The sequence below is a fragment of the Paroedura picta genome, chromosome 1 (genome assembly GCF_049243985.1).
Source record: "Paroedura picta isolate Pp20150507F chromosome 1, Ppicta_v3.0, whole genome shotgun sequence".
Classification (NCBI taxonomy): Eukaryota; Metazoa; Chordata; class Lepidosauria; order Squamata; family Gekkonidae; genus Paroedura; species Paroedura picta.
Genome location: NC_135369.1, coordinates 22,660,971 through 22,685,679, shown reverse-complemented (window position 1 = coordinate 22,685,679; position 24,709 = coordinate 22,660,971). Strand labels below are relative to the sequence as shown.

The 24,709-nt window shown below is 47.3% G+C and overlaps 2 protein-coding genes across 7 annotated transcripts in view; one reads left to right on the top strand and one right to left on the bottom strand.

Moving 5' to 3' along the window:
- Positions 1–1,083, bottom strand: part of SMG5 (SMG5 nonsense mediated mRNA decay factor) — a 37,780-nt gene extending 36,697 nt beyond the window's left edge. The window contains exon 1 of the mRNA XM_077327020.1: positions 800–1,083. Coding sequence (XP_077183135.1) covers positions 800–870 — 71 coding nt within the window. The 5' untranslated portion in view covers positions 871–1,083. The remainder of the gene's footprint in view (positions 1–799) is intronic.
- A 132-nt stretch (positions 1,084–1,215) lies between these two features.
- On the top strand, positions 1,216–23,590 carry TMEM79 (transmembrane protein 79). Of its 6 annotated transcripts, none has more exons than XM_077327084.1 (4): positions 1,216–1,240; positions 13,671–14,631; positions 19,382–19,595; positions 20,819–23,590. In XM_077327084.1, exons 2-4 carry the CDS (start codon positions 13,881–13,883, stop codon positions 21,033–21,035), a joined length of 1,182 nt encoding a protein of 393 aa, XP_077183199.1. In that variant the 5' UTR covers positions 1,216–1,240; positions 13,671–13,880; the 3' UTR covers positions 21,036–23,590. The 6 variants fall into 6 exon arrangements, with proteins under 6 accessions (XP_077183199.1, XP_077183166.1, XP_077183192.1 ...); XM_077327051.1 differs by lacking the exon at positions 1,216–1,240 and adding an exon at positions 3,981–4,082; XM_077327077.1 differs by lacking the exon at positions 1,216–1,240 and adding an exon at positions 3,989–4,067.
- The last annotated feature ends 1,119 nt before the right edge of the window (positions 23,591–24,709 follow it).

Below are 24,709 nucleotides of genomic sequence, written 5' to 3'. Positions count from 1 at the left end.
GGTAAGGGTATAAATTAAGTAAGTCAATAAACAGGGCTGTTTTATTGGCTAGCTCTCCTCTTCTGCAGGTTACTGTTGCCATCACAGGCCGCTTCTCCTCATCCTCTTTGGTTCCTGCTACATATCTCAGTTAAATCACAGGTGACCCTTTCCCACAAAACTCTTATTAAGGGGAAAGGCAGAAATAAACCAAAAGAAGGAAAAGGGAGAAGATGAATCTCCCATAGAAACTGAGAAAGAGCCCTAGAATATTTAACAAGCATAGCCAGAATTGCCTTCCCGACACATGGCCGGAGCAACACCCTAGAATCCAGGTGACCCAAGTGGAAATCCACACTCTGCCTCCCTGGGTTGTTGTGAGAATAAAACGGTGAAAAGGCAAATAAAATAAGCTGTCATGGGCCCTATGGGAAAAGAAGGCATGTATATAACCTCAATAAATACAATATTAAAGGGATGTGGGGGAAAGGAAATTCAGAGACCTACTACCCGTTTGTGCACCACCACCAATATTATGGGGAAAGGAGAAAATGCCCACGTGTAATGGGTGCATGAACACCCTGTTATCAATTACTTAGAGGTCAACGGAGACGGGAGTGGGGGGGAGCTAGCGAGATGTACTCCACAGACCTCTGCAGTGTGCGGTGACGGAAGGCAGAAACAGAGGGTGCCTCTTCTCGCCCTAGAGGCTGCGGGGGGAGGGAAAGGACGGGAGCCCCGGGCGAGTCCTTGAAGGCAGGCTGCCTCCTCTGCGGGCGGGGGAAGCAGCCCTGGGGAGGCTGCCCCTTGCCTCACTCACCGGTAGAGCCGCTTGGTGTGGAGGGCCTTGGCCTCAGGCTCCCCGCCGCCGCTTCCGCTGCCCTGGCTCATGGCGCCCAGCCTGGCCCTGTGGCTGCCTCGGAGGCTCTTTCAGCAGCACCACCTGCCGCTCCAAGCCCGGCCCGCCCTGCAGCGCCGCTCCACCCTCGGCTGCGGCTGCCGCATCTCTCGCCGCCCCCTCCTCAGCCCCGGCCGCCTCCGGCCCCGCTCGGCCGCCATCACGCCCTGCCTCTCTCCCCTCCCTCTTTGGCTCCTCCGGCGGCTGCGGCGGCTGCCCCCCTCAGCCGACTCTCGCGAGACCTCGCCTCCAGGCCTCGCGAGAACCGGCGCGCCCGCCTCGGCTGCACGCACCGTTCCCCCACCCCCGCAGCCCGCTCCGGGGCGCCCGAGCGCACGTTGTGACGTCACGCGCCAGGTGTTGGTAAGGGAAAAGGGCCCTGTGAAACTTCAGTGCGCGAGGTTGTCCGGGGCTGTCGCGAGAGTGTGACACGACTAAATGGTCGACGGCTGGTTGGCGCGCAGGATTTTGCCAGGACTGGAGTGAGGGCAGCGCGGCTGCTCCTCCGGCTTCAACGAGCATTCAAAATAACTTTATTGACAGTTGTAGTGCTGGACTGGTTGGTCTGGTTTTGGGAAGGAGCGGAGGGAAAGACAATTCTCTTTTCATTATTTTATTTGTTATTTAAAATATATAATAGATCTATAGTTACAGCGGTCTGTTTATGTTTGTAGATCTTTACCTCTGTTTTATTTCGCCTAGTGCATATACTGTAGAATTGAATTTTTATGGTAAATATATGACGATGATGCTTAACACTTATGTAAACGCTAGGGTGGGCAGTTCTCTTCATTTCTGCAGAAGCAATACAACATCCCTGGCTTTAACTGTGGTTTTAACGTTTATAGATTTTATTGTCAAACCGTTTTGTTGTAGACAATGAGTGTGTGTAATTCACCGGCCAGAGACGGGTCACCAAGAGGGACAGTATTGAAATAAAATGGATAGATGTAAGTCATGGTGTAATCCTAAACGGAGTTACAGACTTCTAAATTGCTTGGGTTTAAAAAAAAGCATAACTCTATGTAGGATTGCAGTGTTCCTATCCAGGGATCTTTGCTTTATGATGAGTTTAGTTGGGAAGAAGCCCAGGCTCTTAAAATATTCTTCAGATAATTCCACTTTGGCAACTAAATTCAATACAAAACTTTACCAGGAGCCAGGTTGGTGTAGTGGTTAAGCAGCTTCTAATATGGCAAGCCAGGGTTTATTCCCTGCTCCTTTACATGCAGCTGGGTGACCTTGGGTTAGTCACAGTCCTCTGTTCTCAGAGCAGTGCTGTCAGGGCTCTCTCAGCCCCACCTATCTCACAGGGTGCCTGTTATGGGGAGAGGAAGGGAAGGCAATTGTAAACTGCTTTGAGACTCCTTCAGATAGTAAAAAGTGAGGTATTAAAACCAGCTCTTTATAGATTTAATCTCTCATTAAGAGAAGTTTACAGTTCAACATACCTACAATTATTAATTAATTACATGTGTATATTGCCCTCCCCTAACGGTAATGACTGGGGAAGGCACTGGCAAACCGCCCCATATTGAGTCTGTCATGAAAACACTAGAGGGCATCACCCCAAGGGTCAGACATGACCTGGTGCTTGAACAGGGGATACACTTACCTTTAAGGCTCAGGGCAGTTCACATGGAACAAAAACAAAGAACAGTACATCCAACTCTGTGACTATAGCAAATAAAGGTAACAGTGATAATAATAGCAATAAACAGAGAAAATAGCATTCTAACAATAAACAGTAAACAATCTAACAGACCCATGATTGGGCAGGGTATGGGTTCAAGGGGGTGAAGGCTCAGGGGTCCAGTCAATGTTGTTAGAAAAGGAAGTGATTCTTATTACATGAACCTTAATGTAACTGTTACTTTTAAAATTAAAAATGTCCGCTTTGTCATAGTGAATTACTGCACCTGTCCTCAAAATTCCATTCATTCTATTGGGCCTAGTCCTCCAAATCAGATGTGAAATGCCAGAGCTACCTGAAAACACACAGAGGTTGCTGTTCACAAACACTCCCCCTTTTTGCCATCGAGTCACAGTCAATTCGTAGTGAGACTAGGATTTTCAAAGCAAGAGACTTTCAGAGGTGGCTTGCCTTCCCATTCAAATACTGATCAGGGATGAATGCTTAGTTTTCAGGATCAGACAAAATCAGGCTACCATGGGCTATCACAAAACTCTACAATTACTAAAATCAGCAGCAATGTACAGGGTTCCTAGGTCTCCACCTTTGGCCCTGTAGTTCAGATCTTCTGGCTCCTTCAGATTGAAACTTGAAGGCTATCAGCTAGCCATCATGCTCCAAAGCTTCTGCTGAGACTCATCTGCATGCCTGTTTATAGTAATTCCTGCAAGTTTAAATGGGGAACAATAAACTGGCACTAGCAGCTCAACAGTGTCTTACATTCAATGCAGTTAATTTACATGGCTCGATGTGTGTGTGGCGAGCAGTCTGTACCTTCAACATGACATCATTGTGACTGCACATGTTCAGAGATGACAGTTCCCAACAGTGTGGGGAAAGCCTTCCACTGAGGTTGCGATTCAGTAAGGAATCACCTAGTCCTGCCTCTAGGCAAACTGTGGCCCTCCAGATGTCCATGGACTACAATTCCCATGATCCCCTGCTATCAAATGCTCTGCCACCACCAACTGGATGGTGATCCCTGTCCCCAAACAAGCATGTCGGCGGGGGTTCATGGGAATTGTAGTCCATGGACATCCCAGAGGGCCACAGTTTGCCTACCCCTGCTCTAGAGTCTCGGGATGTGCGATATTTGGAGACTTGGCACCCAAGCAAGAGGTTCATTGATGTAATTGCTTGATCTACCACCACTAAAACCAACACCTTAGCTTGAGTTAAAAGGGAGGGCTGAAGGTGGCTTTAATTGGCTGGTATGGCTACTGGATGGAGTGTTTCCCAACCAGCGTTACACATATCCCCAGAGGGGTTACGCTGGGTGTGAGGGATTCAGTTTGCTTAAATATATACATTTTTAAAAGATTTTTAAAAAGAACCCAGGGTGTTTTTCACCTTGTTTAGGCAGGTTGACCCGCCCCCTCCTGAAACGGCCAATGCTAGCTCTGGAGGGAGTGGGAAGGGGAGGAGCCACTCAAATCATTGCTGGCCAAGGCTCCTCTCATCTGTTCAACCTGCTGGTGGCAGCTGGAGTCTGGTGCAGTGAGTCTTTGTTGGGTGGGGTGTTTCATTTTTCTTCAACTGTGTGTGTGTGGGTTTTTAGGCTCAGCAGAACAAGCTGCTGGGCTGCTTTGCGGGTGGCTGGGAATGGTGCCTGGCATTTCAGTTCAAGCAGTGGGCAGAGCAGGCTGCCGTTCTCCGGCTGGGTGAGTGGGGTGGGAGTGTTCTGTTTGAAGGGAGAGATGGGGTGTCGGGTGTCACTTCTGGGGACCTGGCAGGAAGGTGAGCCAGCTGACATCACTTCGGGGTTATCTGGAAGCCTGCAACATTGTTCAGGGGCTACTCCACAGTCAGAAGGTTGGAAAAGACTGGGATAGAGTGTCGGAATGGGTTCGTGAAAGCTCCAGGTTTGAATCCCCTCAAGATGGAAGTTTGCTGGGTGACCTTGGGCTTGTCACAATTCTTGCCCTGGCCTACCTCACTGGGTTGTTGTTATGAGATAATGGAGGAAGGGAGAATAGTGCTCTAAGTTGCTTGAATTCCAGTTGGGGAGAAAATGAGATATCATCAATTAAAGTAAATGCCCCAATCGGTAAGGCTCATGGCAAGAATTTCCCCTTAATTCCCTAGTCCTGGGAACATTCGCTTGGCGTGTGATCCCACTGAAGAAAGTTGCTTCCTGGAGAGTTTCAGGTCTGCAATGCAAATCTGTCTCCAGTCCAGGCTGCTATGTACAATTCTGCAAAACAAATATTGATTGAACAATGGGACACTTTAGTCAATCATTATCTTGCCAAGCTTATCCCAGAGATACGGAGAAACATAAACCAATGAAATAGCACTGAGCATGCTCCCCGTTTACAAGCAGTGGGACGTTGCAGCCAGCTTTTAGGTGTTTCCTAGGACAGGGGACTGCTCCAGAAACCCCTGGCCCCAATGATTTTATAACAATTTGCAAGTGTACGGGTTGAGTCGATAATACAAGTGCACAGAAGCAATTGTGACAGAACGAGCACCCTGGAATGTAAAATATGCTCTCTCCCCTCTCAAAACTCTTCACATCATTGTCAGCTCCTGGGATTGGACCCAACCAGGAAACAGGAGAATGGACTAGATGGACAGCTGGCCTAATCCAGAAGAGTTCTGCAAACCTTAGGTCAGGGGTAGTCAAACTGCGGCCCTCCGGATGTCCATGGACTACATTTCCCATGAGCCCCTGCCAGCAAATGCTGGCAGGGGGTCATGGGAATTGTAGTCCATGGACATCTGGAGGGCCGCAGTTTGACTACCCCTGCCTTAGGTCTTCCACTGGTGAAAAGGGAAAGAGAGGTCCTCAACAACCACTGAAAAGGGCACTGCTGTGGATCATAGTGTTTAAGAGTAGCGACTTCTAATCTGGAGAGCTGGGTTTGATTCTCTGCTCCTCTGCGTGCGGCCAGCTGGGTGACCTTGGGCTAATGAATTTTTTGTAAACTGAATTGTACTTTTTTGTAAATTGTCGTGAGCCACAGCTTGCTGGGAGCAGCGTTATAAAAATATAAATACATACATACATAATCACAGTCCTGTTAGAGCTGTTCTCACAGAGCAGATCTGTCAGAGCTTTCTCAGTTACACCTACCTCACAGGGTGTTTGTTGTAGGGAGAGGAAGGAAAGGTGATTGTAAGACACTTTGAGACTCCTTCAAGTAAGTGAAAAGCAGGATATAAAAACTAGCTGTTCTTCTTTTAAGCCAGTAACATGTGACAAATTACAACTGGCCGATTCTTCAGTGGTGTGTGTTTGAAAAATGCCCTCCACCCTAGAATCCACCCCAATAACACAACCTTAAGCACTGCATTCTGTCTGTGAGGTAGAATCCTGCTGCAGATTCATAGCTGGGGGGAAAAGAGGGAAGGGGATGAGTCTTTAAGCTTACAGTAGTGCTTGCACAAATAAATGGTCGTGGCCAAAGCAAGTACAAAAGATTTGGAAAGCCAAAGCATGGTAGATAAGGAATGTTTTCTCTTCAGAGCAGGGAAGCCAGAATGACTCCAGAGTGGGTGGGGTCTCAAAGGCAAGATTATAAATTCTCAGGACATAAGGAAGATGCTCTTCCCTATCTTTCAACTCTTAGTCAGAGCAACCTAGGGACTCCATTTTGTCCATGGAGTGAGGGGCAATAGGGAGAAGTTCCAGTGCTAAGGTAATGAAGACATTTTAAAATAAGAGTGCTTAGACCAGGGGTAGTCAAACTGCGGCCCTCCAGATGTCCATGGACTACAATTCCCAGGAGCCCCCTGCCAGCCTTCGCTGGCAGGGGCTCGTGGGAAATGTAGTCCATGGACATCTGGAGGGCCACAATTTGATTACCCCTGGCTTAGACTATCCTAGCAACATCATTGCTAGAGTGAGTGTAGAGTTCAGTAAGGGCACTTTTTCACCTTTTCTTTGTATCCTTGCTCAGCCTGACGCTTGGTGCGATCCTGTATACTCTTTGTGTTCATTAAACTTTCTTAGAAATTAAATGCTCAAAGCCCGATCTAACACACTACACCTATTCAGTCTTGTTATCCAAAGTGCATTAAGTGGGAGACACAGCAGGGTAAGCTGACCACTTCTAGGACACAGTAACTCAAAATTGCAAATGTAGGACCAATCAATCCCGTGTTCCCTTGTAGAAGCAAAGTGGAAGATAGAGCAACAAGGCATAGCTTTAAATAGTATTATAGAGTGCTAGATGTGCAACTTCTAATAGGAGAAGTGCAAAGTATCACATTTGGGTAATAATGTTATACATAAATGAGAGCCTCTTGTGGCGCAGAGTGGTAAGGCAACGACATGCTGTCTGAAGCTCTGACCATGAGGTTGGGAGTTCGATCCCAGCAGCTGGCTCAAGGTTGACTCAGCCTTCCATCCTTCTGAGGTCGGTAAAATGAGTACCCAGCTTGCTGGGGGGTAAACGGTAATGACTGGGGAAGGCACTGCCAAGGCCACCCCGTATTGAGTCTGCCATGAAAACGCTAGAGGGCATCACCCCAAGGGCCAGACATGACCCAGTGCTTGCATAGGATACAGGAGTGATACATAAATATAAGATGGAGAATACCTGGCTCGATAGTAGTACATGTGAAAGGGACTTAGGAGTTCTGGTGGACAATGTTGAATATGATCCAAAGGCTAATGTGATATTAGGCTGCATTGCATGGGGTAGTCAAACTGCGGCCCTCCAGATGCCCACAGACTACAATTCCCATGAGCCCCTGCCAGCAGCAGGGGCTCATGGGAATTGTAGTCCATGGACATCTGGAAGGCCGCAGTTTGACTACCCCTGGCTAAGAGCATAGAATCTACAGCAAGGGCAGTCATTACACCGCTCTATTTCATATTGGTTAGACCTATTTGAACTAAGCAAAACAAAACTATTCAAGAGAGCTTTTTTGCATGGAAAATAGGGCTACGGTTTAGCAAAACAATTCAGAAAGCAGCTTGGGGAAAACATTGTAGAGCCTGCAGGCACCTTTTGAATGTTGACACTGTAGTGGGCACAGCCACAAAACGGCTGTTGCAGGAAGCGGTGTCAGCCACAAAATGGCTACAGACGCTCACCTTTAGTCAAGCAGTGGAGATCCTGGAGCTGTAACAGCGGATGCTGCCAAATCAGCCTTTAAAAAAAAAACCAAATTTCTACTGGCTGATCAGAAACCTTGCTGGGGAAAGGTCTTACCTGGTCCTGCCCATTTTCTAAAAACCCTCACGAGGCACCGGAAAAGTTGCTGGTGGACACCCCTGCTGTAGAATATTTAGCTTGTGCCATCTGTTGCTTTATGTAGGTTCCTAGTATGTAATTTTTGCTTTGTTTAATGAAAGCTTTCTCAACTCCTGGGGCTCCTTGATGGCCCTGGAAGCATTTTCCCAATGGATGGGAGTTAATTAATTTTAAAAACATTTTAAAAGTTTGTTAAACATTTATCAGGTGATATGGCCGTATATGGTCACGTTAACCAGGGCCCATTCCGCACACACAGGATAATGCACTTTCAATGTGCTTCGGCAGGTGGATTTTCCTGTGTGGAACAGGAAAATCTACTTCTAAAATGCATTTAAATTGCATTATCTATTGTGTGCACTGCACCCAATGGCCAATGATAGGCCTAGAAGAGGTGGGGAGGGCTCCCAGGTGGGCGTGTACATAGCCCTGCTTCCCGACCATATTCTGTATGATTGCACCACTTCAGCGGTTTCTCAATGGTAAAAAAGTTGAGAAATGTCGGCTTAACATGTCACATTAACATGTTTCACCAATATTTTTGCTCTCTTGTTGGTTCCAGACATTTTTTAACAAGTCAAACTTTATTGCATGATGCATTGGTGGCCAAACTGTGGCACTCCAGATGTCCATGGACTACAATTCCCATGAGCTCGTGCCTGCAGGTGCTGGTGAGGGCTCATGGGAATTAGCCCATGAACATCTGGACAGCCACAGTTTGGCCACCCCTGGGTTTTATCTCCTATCCCACTGATCCTGTTGACTTATTCTATGTAAAGTGCCTTGAATCTAATAAAAAAAAGCCAAGCTATAAATAATGTAAATCAACAATTTATCAAACTGAATCTAACATTTAACAAGGAATTCTCCCAAAGTCAAAAATAGGCAAGATCATTTACCAGGGACAAAAATAGAGACAGATGGAGCTCGTGTTCTCTTTTTTCCTGCCTAGATTTATGTATTTTGTGCAAGCCTAGGGGAAGAATAGCTTCTTCCTATAAGGTCCGTCTGTTTTGTATTAGGTAACGACATACTGTAGGATTATGAAATACCTTATTTAAAAAAAAAACGATTTCCCTTCCCCTTGTGGGGTTTTATGGAAGTGGTTCCCTTTAATTGTAGTCTGCGAATGTCATAGCATCTGTTGGGCTTTTACAATGTAACAGGTTTCTTTCTTTAGGTTGTATCTCGATCTTATATTCTATCTGGCTAAACTGGTTTTTCTGTTAACATAAAATTTAAAAAAAATTAAGGTATTGTTTACAAATGAGAACATTTACCGTTTTCAGTCAGAATATTTTTGAAAACCACAGCCGAACCGTTTTGGGCCGACCGGTGTCCTAGAAGGTGGGGCTAGGGCAGCCAACCCCCTTGCCCTGTAATTCCAGCCCCACCTGGGCAGGTTGGACCGGTTTGAAAGCAGAAGGGCATTGGAAAAAAGCACTGTAGCTCCCAGAAGGAGCCATCCTTCAGTAGCTGTATTTATATCCTAGCGATCGGACCAAGCTCAGTTTTGTTTTCTCAGGTGGAAAAGTGAGTCGCCGAGCCGGGCGGTGGTTCGGAGGAGCAGGTAACAGAGAGTAGGGTGTGCTTCATGCATTGTTTACGTGTGCCTGTTTCAGGTTAGGTAAGATCCATTTTCTTTCTTCCAAAAACCCTTTTCCCTCTACTTTTTTTCTTTAATTGTTCTCCTCTGTCAATTGACTTCTGTTCTAAACCAGTTTTGAACATTTCCCAGTTTCTTGGTAATGGTTTGTCTCTTCCTCTCCTTTTTCCACTAACGAGTTTCTTTCTGCGTGCGGGACTTTGACAGGGGTGGGAACAGTGGTGAAAGGATAAAAGGTGGTAAACGGTGGATTCGTTTTCCCTCCCCCCCCCAGAGGTTTGAGTAATTTCCGTGTAATCGTCCTTGAAATACTATCCTGTTTTTTATGTGCCCCCTCCCCCAGTTCTGGCTTAAAGTTAAGCCAAGGTGTAGTGCTATTATTTTTACTGCGTGTGCCAGGCCTCGGCAATTAGAAAATAACTCTTCTGAGCATTACAAGTACCCTTATAATGTTGTTGGGCATTTTCAGGCAGGTATTGACCTCTAGCGTCTCTGACTTCTGGAATTTAAAAATGGAGGAATTTTCAATGTGAGAATGAAGCAGCCGCCTTGATGTTCCTCTCCTTGGTCTTTCTCAAGTGGCAGAACCAAATGATGTTGAAGAATTTTGGAGCAGGAAGATCCAGGATTTGTCCTTGAGTGTATTCATCCCCACAAAAGTCCTCACTCTAGTCTTTTTCCCTCCTTAAAATTTAAACGATTTCCCCTCCTAAATTCTACATGTTGCTACTATAGAGAGCAATCCTAAAGCAGGTCTGCTTGGAAATAGGAACCAATTACTTCTAGGAAAGCCATATTTATCAATCATAGAATCATAGAGTTGGAAGGGACCTCCTGGGTCATCTAGTCCAACCCTCTGCACTATGCAGGACACTTACATCCCTGTCGCTCATCCACTGTAACCTGCCACCCCCTTGAACCCTCACAGAATCAGCGTCTCAGTCAGATGGCTATCCAGCTTCTGTTTAAAAATCTCCAAAGATGAACCCACCACCTCCCGAGGAAGCCTGTTCCACTGAGAAACCACTCTAACAGTCAGGAAGTTCTTCTGGATGTTGAGACAGAATTTCCTTTGAATTAATTTCATCCCATTGGTTCTGGTCCGTCCCTCTGGGGCAAGAGAGAACAACTCTGCTCCATCCTCTATAGGGCAGCCTTTTAAATACTTGAAGATGGTTATCAGATCTCCTCTGAGAACTGCAACAGCATAGGAGGAATGTAGGAGAGATATGAAGTGCCTTATTTGAATCTCTTTTCAGTAATGTGTGCCTTAAGCATGCTAGTTCTTGCCTCCAGGGAAGGGCAGTAGTGTTGGCCTACCTTACAAGGCTGTTGTAAAGATTGTGGCTCAATTCCGATTTTGGAGCAAATCACTGTTAAGAATGTGTAGCTTTGTTGGGTACAACAGTTGAACTGATAAGAGTATGGCTTTGTTATTGGTTGGCAATCCAGAATTGCAAATCATGGTTTGAAGTGAATTTGCAAACCGTAGTTTGTGCTGGCTGTGATGACATGCTGGTGTCCTGTACAGGTGCATGCAGCTGAGCAGTTTGGTTGTAGGATGTATGCAGCACTGCTTGCTTGTGTGTGTAGTACTTCAGGGGGAAATTATTTGCTTATTCATTTATATTGTAAACTGCCATTTTCACTGAAACAAGACAGGTTCTGCCTGCCTCCCTTTTAGAGTTGTTGACACTAGGGAAAATAAACACTAAGGTGAAGGTAAGGGTAAATTAATGTGAATGCAGGTACTTCATAAGCGACTATTGGGAAAAATAAAAATGCCTTGGAAACCCAGAAGTTTTAAACAGTATCCCAGAGCCTCTACCATTCCAGTTAAGGGGAGAATGCCATTCACACTAATTACAAAGAAGGCCTGACTCCAGTGGAAACACGAGAAAGCCATGTTACTTATAAAAATAGAAGCATGTCTTACATGAAGTATTCATGTTAGATACCTTTAACTTCTTGTGTGAACAGGTTAACTTGCTACAGCTTCAAGCCCAGATAAGAGAAAGGAAGAAGAGGGGTCCTAAATAAGATGAAAGAGAAGGCAAGCAACGTCCAAAGTGACTCAGCATCTAACTTATCAGAGGCTGGGGCTCCCCGGCCAGGTGTACCTGCATGGGAGAATCCTCTTAACCCTTTCCCTCCCAGATCCTCTTGCATGGAGAGTTACAACATCCAACATCTACAACTGCCCTTATTTACCAAGCAAAGTTCTATTTTGTTGCTACCTCTCCTTAGTAAAATGCTGTCCTTGTTTATCTCTGGAGGCACACTTTTAAAACCTCGTGAGTGCAAATTGCTTGCTTCAGGATTCAGTTCCCTCCCCAGTATCTCTGAGTGGAATCTCTGTTTGAGTGGATACCTCTTGTCTTGACTGCTGATCTGCACAGGTCAATGTGTGCGCATGAACATGAAGGCACCAGGTGATGCCAGGCCTGCAATTTAACCCTCTGCAGTTGCCGAATTCTCCTTTGAAGTGCGATAGCATGTTATCGGGTTATTGTGCATTTCTAATCTATCTTGAACAAACACCATCTTATTTATTGTATTTATATACTGCCCTCCCCGAAGGCTCAGGGCTGTCTACATGAAACAAGAAACAATACAGTTAGTAGTAATTTGTAGTCATAGCGAGGTGATAACAATAATCACATTAACATGATAACAACAATAACGTTAAAGAACGGTGGAAACTGCAAAGAGCATCAGTTCAACTCATACTGTGGCCCACCCCAGTGCCTTGGGCAGTTTTGTAGGAGGGAGGCTTGGGGACCAATGGGAAGTGGTGGTTTAGGTCGACCTCAACCAAATGTCTGGCGGAGGAGCTCCCTTTTGCAGGCCAACTACTAGTAGCACACTCATCCAGGAATCTGGGTGTGATCTTTGACTCCTCCCTCTCCATGGAAGAACAGGTCACAAGAGAAGCATAGCTGCCATTCTTCCACTTATGCCAAGCTAAGCTACTAGCGCCCTACCTGGACCCAGAACACTTAGCTACAGTGATTCATATGACAATCACCTCTAGGCCGGAATTCTGCAACTTGGTCTATACAGGCCATCCCTGAACCTACAACTGGTGCAGAATGCAGCAGCCACGATTCTCATGAGCCAACATCTGAACCATGCTCCAACTGCTGCACTGGCTACCAATTGAATACTGGATCAGATTTAAGATTTTGGTAATTAAAGGCCATACATGGTCTGGGCCCTGAGTAATTGAGGGACTGCCTGTCTGCCTAGCCCCCCCCCTCCCAAGAGTGCTACACTCTACAACAGGGGTAGTCAAATTGCGGCCCTCCAGATGTCCATGAACTACAATTCCCATGAGCCCCTGCCAGCGACTGCTGGCAGGGGATCATAGGAATTGTAGTCCATGGACATCTGGAGGGCCGCGGTTTGACTACCCCTGCTCTACAAGGTCCAACAAGCTGGTGGTCCCTGGCCCCAGGGAGGCTCATCTGGCCTTGACCAGAGCCAGGGCCTTCTCTGTCCTGGCCCCAACTTGGTGGAATGAGCTCCCAGAATACCTAAGGGCCCGGGCCCTGCTAGAGCTAAAACAATTCTGCAGGGCCTGCAAAATGGAGCTCTTCCACCCAGCTTTCAGCCGAGGCCCATGAAACAACTCCACCAACTAGAGCCCCCAAAGTCCCCTCACCCCACCAACTGTGCCCAGCAGAGGCACAGGACCACTCCTGATCCAGCAAGGCTTGCAGAAAAATTGAATTAACAATTGTGATGTCAACAGTTGTTATAAAGTTCTGTTTTACTGTTAGAAATGTTATCAGTTCACTGTTAAAAATGTTCATAAGTGATGTTCGCTCTACTGTACTACGAATCATTGTAAACCACCCTGAGCCACAAGGGTGGGCAGAATATATGTAAATGTAATTAAATATATAAGTGAGAAACGTTCTGGTTAAATTTGGTTCTGGTTTCTGGCCAGGCAGCAGCTCTACCGTAGCCAGAGCCCCCTCCTATCTCCAGTCGAAATCAGGAGCAGAAAAGTCCAGGCCAGATTCTATAGCTTCCACTCCAAGCTTGATGTTTGACTTTCTTCTTTTAACTATTAACCATTGGCCAGAACTCCTTTTATTTATTCTTTCAGATGCTCCTGTGGGTGGGTGGGTGGGTGGGTGGGTGGGGGAAGTGGCCGTGTGTTTTCCTCGCTTGCAGGAAGGTTGGCTTCACTCAGAGTCCTTCTAGTTTACAGAATCTCGTTGACGTCATCTTATGCCTGCCTGTCGTTAAAAGCTTCTGTGTGCTTTTCCATCCCTTTTCTAGAAGAAGGACTGCTCCAGAGAAAATGAGATGGCCCGCCGCCTAAACTTTCCACAGACGACCCCCTCTGCTTCCCAAATCTACACAGAGGTATTTTGCCCTCCTGAAGCACCTTGTTGGTGAGTTAAGAAGAGCCCACAGGCATGGACATCTAGCTCGATAAACCTTTTCGACAGAGGTCGGAACAGTTCCGAAAAGGGCTGGAGACCTAAAATGGCATCTGTCAGTTCTGTGACACCTTCTGAGGAGGTGGCGTTGGTGGTGCTGGGGAAGGACTTGCCCAGGGACAAGGCGAACCAAAGATACCCTCAGGAGCAGAGTTCGGAGGATCCTGAGGCAACTCTGCGTTGGAGCGATGGGTGTCACGGTCCCAGTTGTGAGACTGCAGCGCTCGAAGTCTCCAAGAGCGACATGAGGCATAGCCCTGAGGGGAGCAGAGAAGATGCCAATGCGGGGCCTGCTGTGGATGACGAGGCCTTCTACAAAGCCCCCGCCACCTGGGATGAGGATGGGGATAGCAACGGAATGCCTGACGTGGCAGCTCACGTCTTTGTCCCCATCGACCCCTGTTGCATCGAACACACCCCAACGGGGGATGAAAAGAAGAGGAAACAACAGGAAGACAGAGAGGAAATAGTGCTCTGCGAAAAGGAGAAGGGTGACCCCGAGAAAGAGAATTTCCTCGCTCGTGGGTATTCGGCACACTTTGACGACTTGCCCAGCTGCGACGGGGAGCAGGCCAAGTCCTTCTCCGAGAGGATGCAATGCCTCCTGTGCCGCGACTGTAACTCTGCCAGCCTGAAGGCCGTGGCCTCCATGATTGGGGCCACGCTCATTTTCCCTTGCCTGATTTATGGCGCCTTTGTCTTCCTGCCCTTTGACGCCCCGCTGATGCCCACCGTGAGCGCCCGTTTGGTTTACACGCTTCGCTGTGGGGTGTTTGCCACTTTCCCAATCATTATAGGTAGGCAAGACGTCGTGGTTTGTGTCTCTTTGGCAAGGGAAGGGCGGTTAGAAGAGGAAGCATTTCCCAGCAGGGTCAGTAGCCAGTTAAGTACAGTGAGAGAATCCCAGGCTACATCTCCTTGTACATTTTACAACTAGCTCTATTCTGCAGTCAATGAAAATGTCTTAACCTTTTGTTTGTTCCTGGGAGGTGGAAAGCAATGAGGCCCCACCACTGCTCAGCCTTTCTCTTACATGCAGTATTTTACTTTTTTAATCTTGTGTATTCCTAAGGACTAGAGCCTTGTTTTTATTGGGTGTGGGGAGAAGAAAGATGAATCTTCATGTTGAATTCTTTGCCCAGCACCAGATTTTTGCATTTGTGCTGGGAAGAAAGGTCATACCTACTTCTTACAGTTACTTTTAAGGATATTTTTTGTTTTCCAGTCAAGAATCTTGTTTTTATTTAGAAATCTATATTGTCTGGCAGCTTCAGAAGCGCCCTCACTCCACTGTAGTAATATTTGGGGAAACCTGTTTCACCAGTTTGCAGCAGAAGGCGCTTTGCACAGCCATGGCTGGCCAGTGTTTATGACATCACAGTTCCGTCTCTCCCCACTTGCATCCCCAGAACCATTTTACAGCTTTCTTAAAATAGACTTCCCTTGTTGAGGGGAGGGCAACCAACCCAGAGGAAACATCCAACTGCATTTAGAAGAACCTTACAAGGTTGATAATCCACCTTGAAGATTGTGGGCAGATTGTGGGCTGAAATTAGTGTTTGTAGTACACCTTGGGATTCAGGGCACACACATACCCAAGAGAAGAGGGAAAACCCACTTTGGAGTTTTGTTTTAACGGTGTGTTCTCCCTTAAAGCTTCATCATGTGTTGGTATGGAGCAGGCACCCTTACCTTTGAACATCCAAGGGTGTGGCAGTGCATAGTAGTGTAGGACCAGCAAATTCCCACTCTGCCATCAAGCTCACAGAGTGATCTCAGTCTTGTTTGTTGAAAATGAAAATATTTCTGCCCTGCTTTTCTCCTGTACGTCGAACTCTAACTCCTAGCCTGACATTCTTAGGAGGGTGTCAGGAGAGCCAGCTTGGTGTCGTGGTTAGGAGTGCAGACTTCTAATCTGGCAAGCCGGGTTTGATTCCCCGCTCCCCCACATGCAGCCAGCTGGGTGACCTTGGGCTCGCCACAGCACTGATAAAGCTGTTCTGACCGAGCAGTACTGTTATTTAGTTATTTAGTTAGTTATTTACTCACTCAGCCTCACCTCCCTCACAGGGTGTCTGTTGTGGGGAGACGAAAGGGAAGGCGACTGTAAGCCACTTTGAGACTCCTTAGGGTAGGGAAAAGCGGCATGTATGAACCAACTCTTCTTCTTGTCATAAGGTGAGGGAGAACCATGTTTGCTACTCTTCTTTGGAGAAAGGGCAGGGTCAATGTGTCATAATGAAATATGCTTCTGGCAGTGACCAAATAGAAGAAGAGCCGGTTTTTATACCCCACTTTTCTCTACCTGAAGGAGCCCCATAGCAGCTTACAAACACCTTTCCCTTCCTTTCCTTGCAACAGACACCCTGGGAGGCAGGTGGGGCTGAGAGATCTCTAAGCGAACTACTCTGCCAGAACAGCTCTTAAGAAAACTGACTGGCCTACGGTCATCCAGCTGGCTGCATGAGGAGGAGAGGAAAATCAAAGGCTCTTAACTACTACACCACACTGGCTCAGATAGTCACTCCCTCCTCTTTCCCCCCAAGGAGTTCAGAGAATGTTGATTTCACAACACCCCTGGTAAAGTATGAGGGCAAGAAGATCCCAAGTATCTCAACTAGAGATCTAGCTTTCGGTAAAGCTGGCTTCCTCTTATGAACCAAGCTGTTCATACATCTCTGCATTGCACATCCTCAGTAGGAGAAGAAGAGTTGGTTCTTATATGCCTCTTTTCTCTACCCAAAGGAGTCTTAAAGTGGCTTACAATCCTCCTCCCTTCCCTCTTGCCACAACAGACACCCTGTGAGGGAGGTGAGGCTGAGAGAGCCCTGATATTACTGAAGAAGAAGAAGAGTTGGTTCTTATATGCTACTTTTCTCTACCCGAAGGAGTCTCAAAGCAGCATACAGTTGCCTTCCCTTTCCTCTCCTCACAGCAGACACCCTGTGGGGTGGGTGAGGCTGAGAGAGCCCTGATTTTCCTGCTCGGTCAGAACAGATTTATCAGTGCTGTGGGGAGCCCAAGGTCACCCAGCTGGCTGCATGTGGAGGAGGAGCAGGGAATCAAACCCGGCTCGCCAGATTAGAAGTCCGCACCCCTAACCACTACAAGTCGCAGTAGTGCTGCGACTGAGAGAAGCATCAGGACTCTTGAACTTCCTCTGAACTTTGTAATTTTATTATACTTTATAGCTTGCTCCTCGGCTAAAGCATGGCTCCCGAAGCGACGAAAATACAATGCAAGGCATTGAGGATACATGGGTGACTCACACCGTCATAAGATAGAGGAAATGTTTGTGTTGGCAGAAATACAACCTCTCAGAAAACCTCTCACAACATGGTCAGAGGCACTAAGAACGCATTCTGAATCCAAGTCCTGGTTCAAATTTTAAAAGGCTATAGTTGGCATTCCAACATCTCTGTGCCAGGAAGTTCATGCAGAAACGGGTGCCATTTTGTGGTTCCATTGGACAGCTGCAGAGCTGAAAACTCCAAGTAAGAATGACAGGCCGCCGTGGATGGCCACAGAGATGGGTTTGAAAAGGCCCAGGGAGAACTGAGCAGATGCTAATGCAAAAGGCAAGAATGGGGTTGGTTTTGGGGTTATGGCTGTACTAGAAAAACATAAGAACAAAGTTTGAGTCCAGTGGTACCTTTAAGGCCAGCAAGGCTTTATGCAAGACTTAAACTTCTGTGTGCATGCATACATCTTCAGATACAGATAAACCCCCTCCTTTTATCTTGAATAAAAGTTAGGTGGTCTTAAAGCCGGACTCAGACTTTGTTCGACTGCTTCAGACCCGCATAGCTACCCACTTGAATCTAGAAAAACAGAATTGAGTCTCTCGTGGCGCAGAGTGGTAAGGCAGCCGTCTGAAAGCTTTGCCCATGAGGCTGGGGGTTCAATCCCAGCAGCCGGCTCAAGGTTGACTCAGCCTTCCATCCTTCCGAGGTCGGTAAAATGAGTACCCAGCTTGCTGGGGGGTAAACGGTAATGACTGGGGAAGGCACTGGCAAACCACCCCGTATTGAGTCTGCCATGAAAACGCTAGAGGGCGTCACCCCAAGGGTCAGAACATGACTCGGTGCTTGCACAGGGGATACCTTTACCTTTTAGTAATTACCACCTGCCTTACTTGAGGGGTCAGGGCCCTGCCGGAACTTCCACAATTCTGCAGGGCCTGCAAAAGGGAGCTCTTCCCCCAGGCATTTGTTTGAGGCCGACTGACCCATAACATCTACAAGTCCCCTCCCCCCAGACTGAGAGGTCGAACCTACCAAGGGAGTGTCAGGGTTGTTTGTTGAAATGCTGTTCTAGTTGGTATGTTATTGTTATATTGATACTGTTCTATGTAAATGTTCCAAAATGTTTTATGTAAACCACCCAGAGCCATAGGGAAGGGCAGTATAAAATAAATAAATAAATAAGATTAAATGATGGGCTGATTCGGCTTTTCCCTCCTGATGCTGACAACTCCCCCCCCCTCCCTGGAGTAAGATGAGTTAGATGAGAAGGCAAATAACTGGGCCGAGATCACTGAGAGAGCATCCTGGCTGAAATGGGTTTTTGGATTCAGATCTGCAAGTCCAGCGCTCTGACTTCTATTTGGCAGCATTGACCCTCTTTTCATTAGTTCAAAATATATCAGTAACATTTACTGCAATGGCTGCTGGGTGCTGAGCAGTAAGTAGGTGAGCTTAACCGGTGTGGTTTTCAGCCATTCCGGCTGTGGGTTTGAATAAACTAGTACTGCTTATCCCAGGGGAATTGGAAGCCCGCCCTTGGCGTTTTTCCTTCTTGATTTGTTTATCCTGCTACCTGAGTGGTCATCTGCTTGTCTCTCTCCTGGGATCAGGACCGCGGCAGGGTGGGAAAGAGCTTTTAGCTTCCTCCTGTGGTCTTTTCCCAACCTGAATCAGTCTGTGTGCACTTCCCTCCCCCAAGCAGGTCAAATAGCACTCCCAGACTCAGGTTGGGGGCGAGGGTGGCTGAAAGCCCTGACTCACCATGCGACCTATATGAGAAGTCAGGAGGGAAGAGATACAGTTTTTTGTAGTGGTTAGGAGTGCGGATTTCTAATCTGGCGAGCCGGGTTCAATTCTGCACTCCCCCACATGCAGCCAGCTGGGTGACCTCGGGCTCGCCAGGGCACTGATAAAATTGTTCTGACAGAGCAGTGATATCAGGGCTCTCTCAGCCTCACCCACCACACAGGGTGTTTGTTGTGGGGAGAGGAAAGGGAAGGCGACTGTAAGCCGCTTTGAGCCTCCTTCGGGTAGGGAAAAGCGGCATATAAGAACCAACTCTTCTTCTTCATAAGAGTTTCTGGAAGTGTTCCATGCCTGAAAGCCAGATTGCAGAATACCCCTCCCCAAGTCATGAAGAACCATTTTGGCTACTCGGGTCCTTAGTGCACAATTCGGATTGCCCCTGGCACAGGATTCTGGTCTTCCCTCGTGCGGAAAATATTCAAGCCCTGGTGTCTACTACAGATCCATGCCTTGATGTTTAGATTTGCTCTTTTCTTGCCTTGCCTTTCCACTCCAGGCATGGTGGTGTACGGGGTGTCCCGCCTCTGCTTCTCCTCCCTGCAACCCTTTGGCGAGCTGCGACGAGAAGTGGAGATCCACCGCCACTACGTGTCCCAGTCGGTCCACCTTTTCATCCTGTACTTCTTTAACATCGCCGTTCTCTCCACTTACCTGCCTCAGGAAGGCCTCAAGCTCATCCCTCTGCTGACGGGCCTCTTTGCCCTTTCACGGTAAGAGAAGCTTTCCCACCAGCGTCTTCCCACAACTAGGGCTCTCTTAGTAAATTTGCCCCGGTAAGGCTGATGGATAGCTGGGGAAATGTACCTGATGCAAGAAGAGTTTAAGCCAGACTCTTACAGTGGAGGGAGTCTGACATTTATTTATTATATTTATATGCTATGAGGAGCAGCCAATGTTTGTTACTTTTCATCAACCCCCGGGCCGTGGCCCGGTACCAGCCCACGAAGGCCACAGTACCGGGTGGCCGGCAGCTGTGCCTGCCTCCTCCCCCCCCCCCAGCGAGAAGGAAGGGAAGAGGAAGGTGCGGCCGCTGGCACACCGGCGATGCCAGCGCATGCATGCAGTTGCCGCGCATGCGCATTGCGCCCCTGGTGGCAAAAATGTGCATGCACAGCACCTGGGCCGTCGGCTCTCCCCGCACCCCCGGAGGCGGTCCCTGACCTCAGAAAGGTTGGGGACCGCTGATTTAACTTATATATTGCTTTTCTTCCCCATGAAGTTTCAAAGTGGCTTCCAACATTGTTCTCATCTCATTTTTTCTTTACAAACATAACCCTATGACATGGTCATATAGTCACCCAATGAGCTTTCACACCATGATTGAGTTTTTAATGTGTCGCAAAAGGTGCATTCACCTTAATGGTCTTTACCTCATCTTTGCTACCTCAAAATTAATTTGGTCAACTGCATCTCCTGCTGAGGTATCACTAAAATGAAGGAAAGGTCAGTTATGGAGTGCTATCATTTTTTGATCATTTCCATGTCTTTAGGGTTGCTAACCAGTGGGGTGTAGGGGTTAAGAGTGGCAACTTGTAATCTGGCGAGCTGGCTTTAATTCCCCATTCCCCCATATGCAGCCAGCTGGGCCACCTTGGGCTCATCACAGCCCTGATAGTGCTGTTCTCACAGAGCAGTTCTGTCAGCACTCTCTCAGCCTCACCTACCTCACAGGTTTTCTGTTGTGGGGAGAGGAAAGGAAGGAGATTGTAAGCCACTCTGAGACTCCATGTTGTGAAAAACAGGGTACAACTTCTAACTCCAGATTGGAACCTTTCTGGGGATTAGGTGGGGGAGAGCCTAGGGACAGCAGGGTATGATGTGATACAGTCCACTCTCCAAAGCAGCCAATTTCTTGAGGGATAAATTGTAATTTCAGATCTCCAGGCCTTAACTGCAGATTGGCTACTTTACTGTACTCTGTTTCCCCCCTCAGGCTTCTCTACTGGCTGGCCTACGCCATGGGCCGTTCGTTCCGGGGCTTCGGCTTCGGCTTGACGTTCCTGCCCCTTGTCGCCATGCTCCTGTTCAACCTGTACAGCATGTTCCTCTTGGATTCAGAGAGTATGTTCGCGGTGGGAGGCAACAGTGAGGAGACGCCACTGGAGAAGGAGAAAGAGTTAGCAGGCTCCAAGCCAAGATACTGGGGGTGAAGAGAAATCAGGAGGGAAGAGACAAAGGGGAAGGAAATATGAGATGAGGGAGACATCTAAAAGTCCTTGACGGCTGTGATGCCTTCAGCTCCTGGCAAAAGGCCTCGAACTTCGACATGGAGCATATAGAATTATATGAAGGTGCGCCTGTTCTAATGAATGAATGATTGATGGGTTCAAACGTATAAGGTACTTCCATGTGAGCCTTAATTTGGTTTAAAGGGTGGTAGGCTAAGATATATCAATAACAAGAAAAATCTCCAGTTTAAGAGTCTGAGGTGGTGCCTCAAAATAGGGAAGCTCCTCTGCTGTTAGTTCCAAAGCTGAAATGTGGAACATTTTGCCCACAAATCCCTGCCTTTGTAAAATGACTAACATTAATTAGGTGGAAGACCTTGACCTGGGTAGCCCAGGCTTGCCTATCTAATAAGTAATCAGGGTCAACCTTGGATAGGAGACCACCAAAGAAAGCCAGGGTTGCTTTGCAGAGGCAGGCAACTGGCTAACCACTGCTGCAATCCCTTGCCTTGAAAGGGATCGTCTAAGGGATCGGCATAAGTTGGCTGCAACTTGATGGCAAAAATCAGAAGAAATATGGGTGGGGCACTTTCAACTTTGTCCTCTAAAATGGTAGAGGCAAGCAGTAAGGGTTACCAACTTCAAGGTGGGGCCTGGACTTCTCCTAAAGTTCCAGATGAACTATAGACTAGGGCAGTGGTTCTCAACCTGGGGGTCGGGACCCTTTTGGGGGTCGAACAACCATTTCACAGTGGTTGCAGCAGGGCAAACAGCTTGGCTGGGAGGCACCATCTACATAACAGCCTTGCGAGGTAGATTGAGATACAGCATTTGTCTGCCTGGAGCAGCGGAAAAGAGCGAGATCAGCATAGTAGAACAAGAGGCAGAACTGAACTGAGAAACCCTGGGGGGAAAAAACAATATACAATCATGAACAATGGGTCTCCATGCCATTGGTCAATTTTGGTTTAATTTCTGTGAAAGAACACTTGCATAATTTTATGGTTGGGTTGGGGGTCACCACAACATGAGGAACTGTATTAAAGGGTCGCGGCATTAGGAAAGTTAAGAGCAACTGGGTTAGAGCAGTAAATTAACCTTGGAGGAAAGAGGAGCTTTGGAGTGCAGACTCTATGGTATTACATGTTTCAACCTTAGCAGTGGTTCTTGGTAGCATCCCTGGCCTACCTGGAATCCTGAAATCAGGTACTCCCGTAACACCAAGGATCAGTATAGTGTGAAATCTTAAATGGGAACAGCATTCTAGTACAGACCAAGCTGCGACAGATACAGGGTGAAAAGGTTGGATTGTATCCTCAAGATTTTGACAGAGGGCAGTTTCTGGCAGAAGTCAGGGCTGATCACTTGTATGTGCCCAGGATCAGCTTAATTAACTATCTTATAAAGAAGGTAGTCCTTTCTGCTAGCCCAGTGCTTTTTCCCAGTGAAAGCCAGTTTGGTGTAGTGGTTAGGAGTGTGGACTTCTAATCTGGCGTGCCGGGTTTGATTCTGCACTCCCCCACATGCAGCCAGCTGGGTGACCTTGGGTTCGCCACGGCACTGATAAAGCTGTTCTGACTGAGCAGGAATATCAGGGCTCTCTCAGCCTCACCCACCCCACAGGGTGTCTGTTGTGGGGAGAGGAAAGAGAAGGCGACTGTAAGCCGCTTTGAGCCTCCTTCGGGTAGAGAGAAGCTGCATATAAGAACCAACTCTTCTTCCTTCCAACTGGGCAGAGGTCCCTCCAGGCTTTTTCTTGTGCTACCGTACAAAATACATAAAGGCAGGCAGACAGTCTTCTTAGGATAAGGTGGCTTCTTATCTCCCTTGCTGACTTTGAAGGGCTGCTTGGCTTTGATGTCATGGCTAGCTCGAGATGCAGGTAATCTCTGCAGAATGAGCTCAGAGAGGATAGCCTGCTGCATGCTGGTCCCCAAAACAATGGGGATAAACACAGTTCTCTGCCCCCAAAGATGTCACGTTGGGTTGCATTCTCCCACTGAGTACCTACTTTGTTCCACAGTTACTTTTGCATCTATATTTCCTGAGGGGAGGTGGGTGGAGGGAAGTTCTTCCACAGAGGGATGGCTTCTTTTCCTCTGTTTGTGTCTGCAAAGGGAGCACACAGAAGCAGCCAGGGAGCCTTGCATGCTGGCTGGCTACAATTCTAGCTGTCCTTCAAGGGCATCAGAAGGGCAACTCTATAGACAGGCACATTTCTGCTCCTTCTCCGAGAACATTTGTACTGAGTTTACTGTCCTGTGTATATGTATTTTAATTACATGCACAGCTTTGAGATTAAATTCTGGCTGAAAGGCATAAAAACAGAACAGATATTAGTCCTTATCTTAGTCAAGTGGGGGGGGGGAGTAACACCACTCCTCCTTAATGTCACTTAAGATGCAAAGATAGAAATAGGTATGTCTACCTGCATATATGGAATAGTTTGCTTTTTTAAGTTAAGGGCTGCCCTGAGCTAGGATCAGGCTTTCTCAATTTTCTTTACCATTGAGAAACCCCTGAAACATTCTTCAGGCTTTGAGAACCCCAAGAAATGGAGCAGTGGACACACTCACCTTGGTCCTCTCCCCCTCCAGGAATATCATTGACCTTTTTCTTTTTTGGGGGGGGGGGCAGGTTGACATAACCACATATGATCATATCACCTGATAATAAAATATATAAAAAAAATAAAATTAACTCCCAGGCTTCCTTGGGAGGTGGTGGGTTCTCCATCTTTGGAAATTTTTAAACAGAGGCACGATAGCCATCTGACGGAGAGGCTGATTCTGTGATGGCAAAGGAGTGGCAGGTGACAGTGGATGACCAATTGGGATGTGAGTGTCCTGCATAGTGCAGGGGGTTGGACTAGGTGACCCATGAGATCCCTTCCAACTCTATGATTCTAGGATTCTATGATCCATTGGCCATCAAGAAACCCCAGGGCATTTCCCCAATGATGTCTAGTTGGGCAGGAACATACTCCAGGACAGCATGAAGAAGACTGGTAGGAAGGTATATTTTAAATCTGAGCTTAGAACACAAGTTCCCTTCAAGCAACGTAACTTGCCTAGTAATGTTGGAAATAGCACAAATCCACATCTCCATTTCACACAACTGCAATTTCCTCATACCATAGCCTTCTCCTGTACCTTTGAGCTCTCACTTCCTTCCTACACGCCCATGCAAATCGAGAGAGTAACCCCTCCTTGACTGATCCGGAACACTTCACCAATTAAACATCCAAGGCAGCAGGAAGCTACAATTCTTATATCAGGGCAGCCAGTTTCTGTCTTGTTTCTCCAGCTTTTTTATTTCCTGCTACACCCACTGCCACCGATGGGCAGTAAATTCAGGACAGACGATAGCATGACTTTGTACAAACCATTGCTCGTGAGGATCTGCGATCCCATGATTGGGTTCAATGGGTATATAAGAGGATTAGACAGCTATGACCCATGCTGGCTATTAAACAGAACCTCCACATTCAGAGGCAGTGTACCTCTAAGTACCAGCTGCTGGAGGGGGTGATAGAGTGGGGAGGATTTCTGCCTTCATGTGCTTTTTGGAAGACTAGCTGGACCCTTGGTCTGATCTGGCAAAGCAGTTACGTGCTTTGTACAGCAGCCTGGGGATACTAGGAATCACTTTGATTG

Coding starts and splice junctions, on each gene's coding strand:
- TMEM79 (XM_077327084.1), top strand. CDS start 13,881: ATGGCATCTGTCAGTTCTGTGACACCTTCTGAGGAGGTGGCGTTGGTG. Junction 14,632..19,381: donor CACTTTCCCAATCATTATAG/GTAGGCAAGACG, acceptor TTTCCACTCCAG/GCATGGTGGTGTACGGGGTG. Junction 19,596..20,818: donor GGCCTCTTTGCCCTTTCACG/GTAAGAGAAGCT, acceptor TTCCCCCCTCAG/GCTTCTCTACTGGCTGGCCT.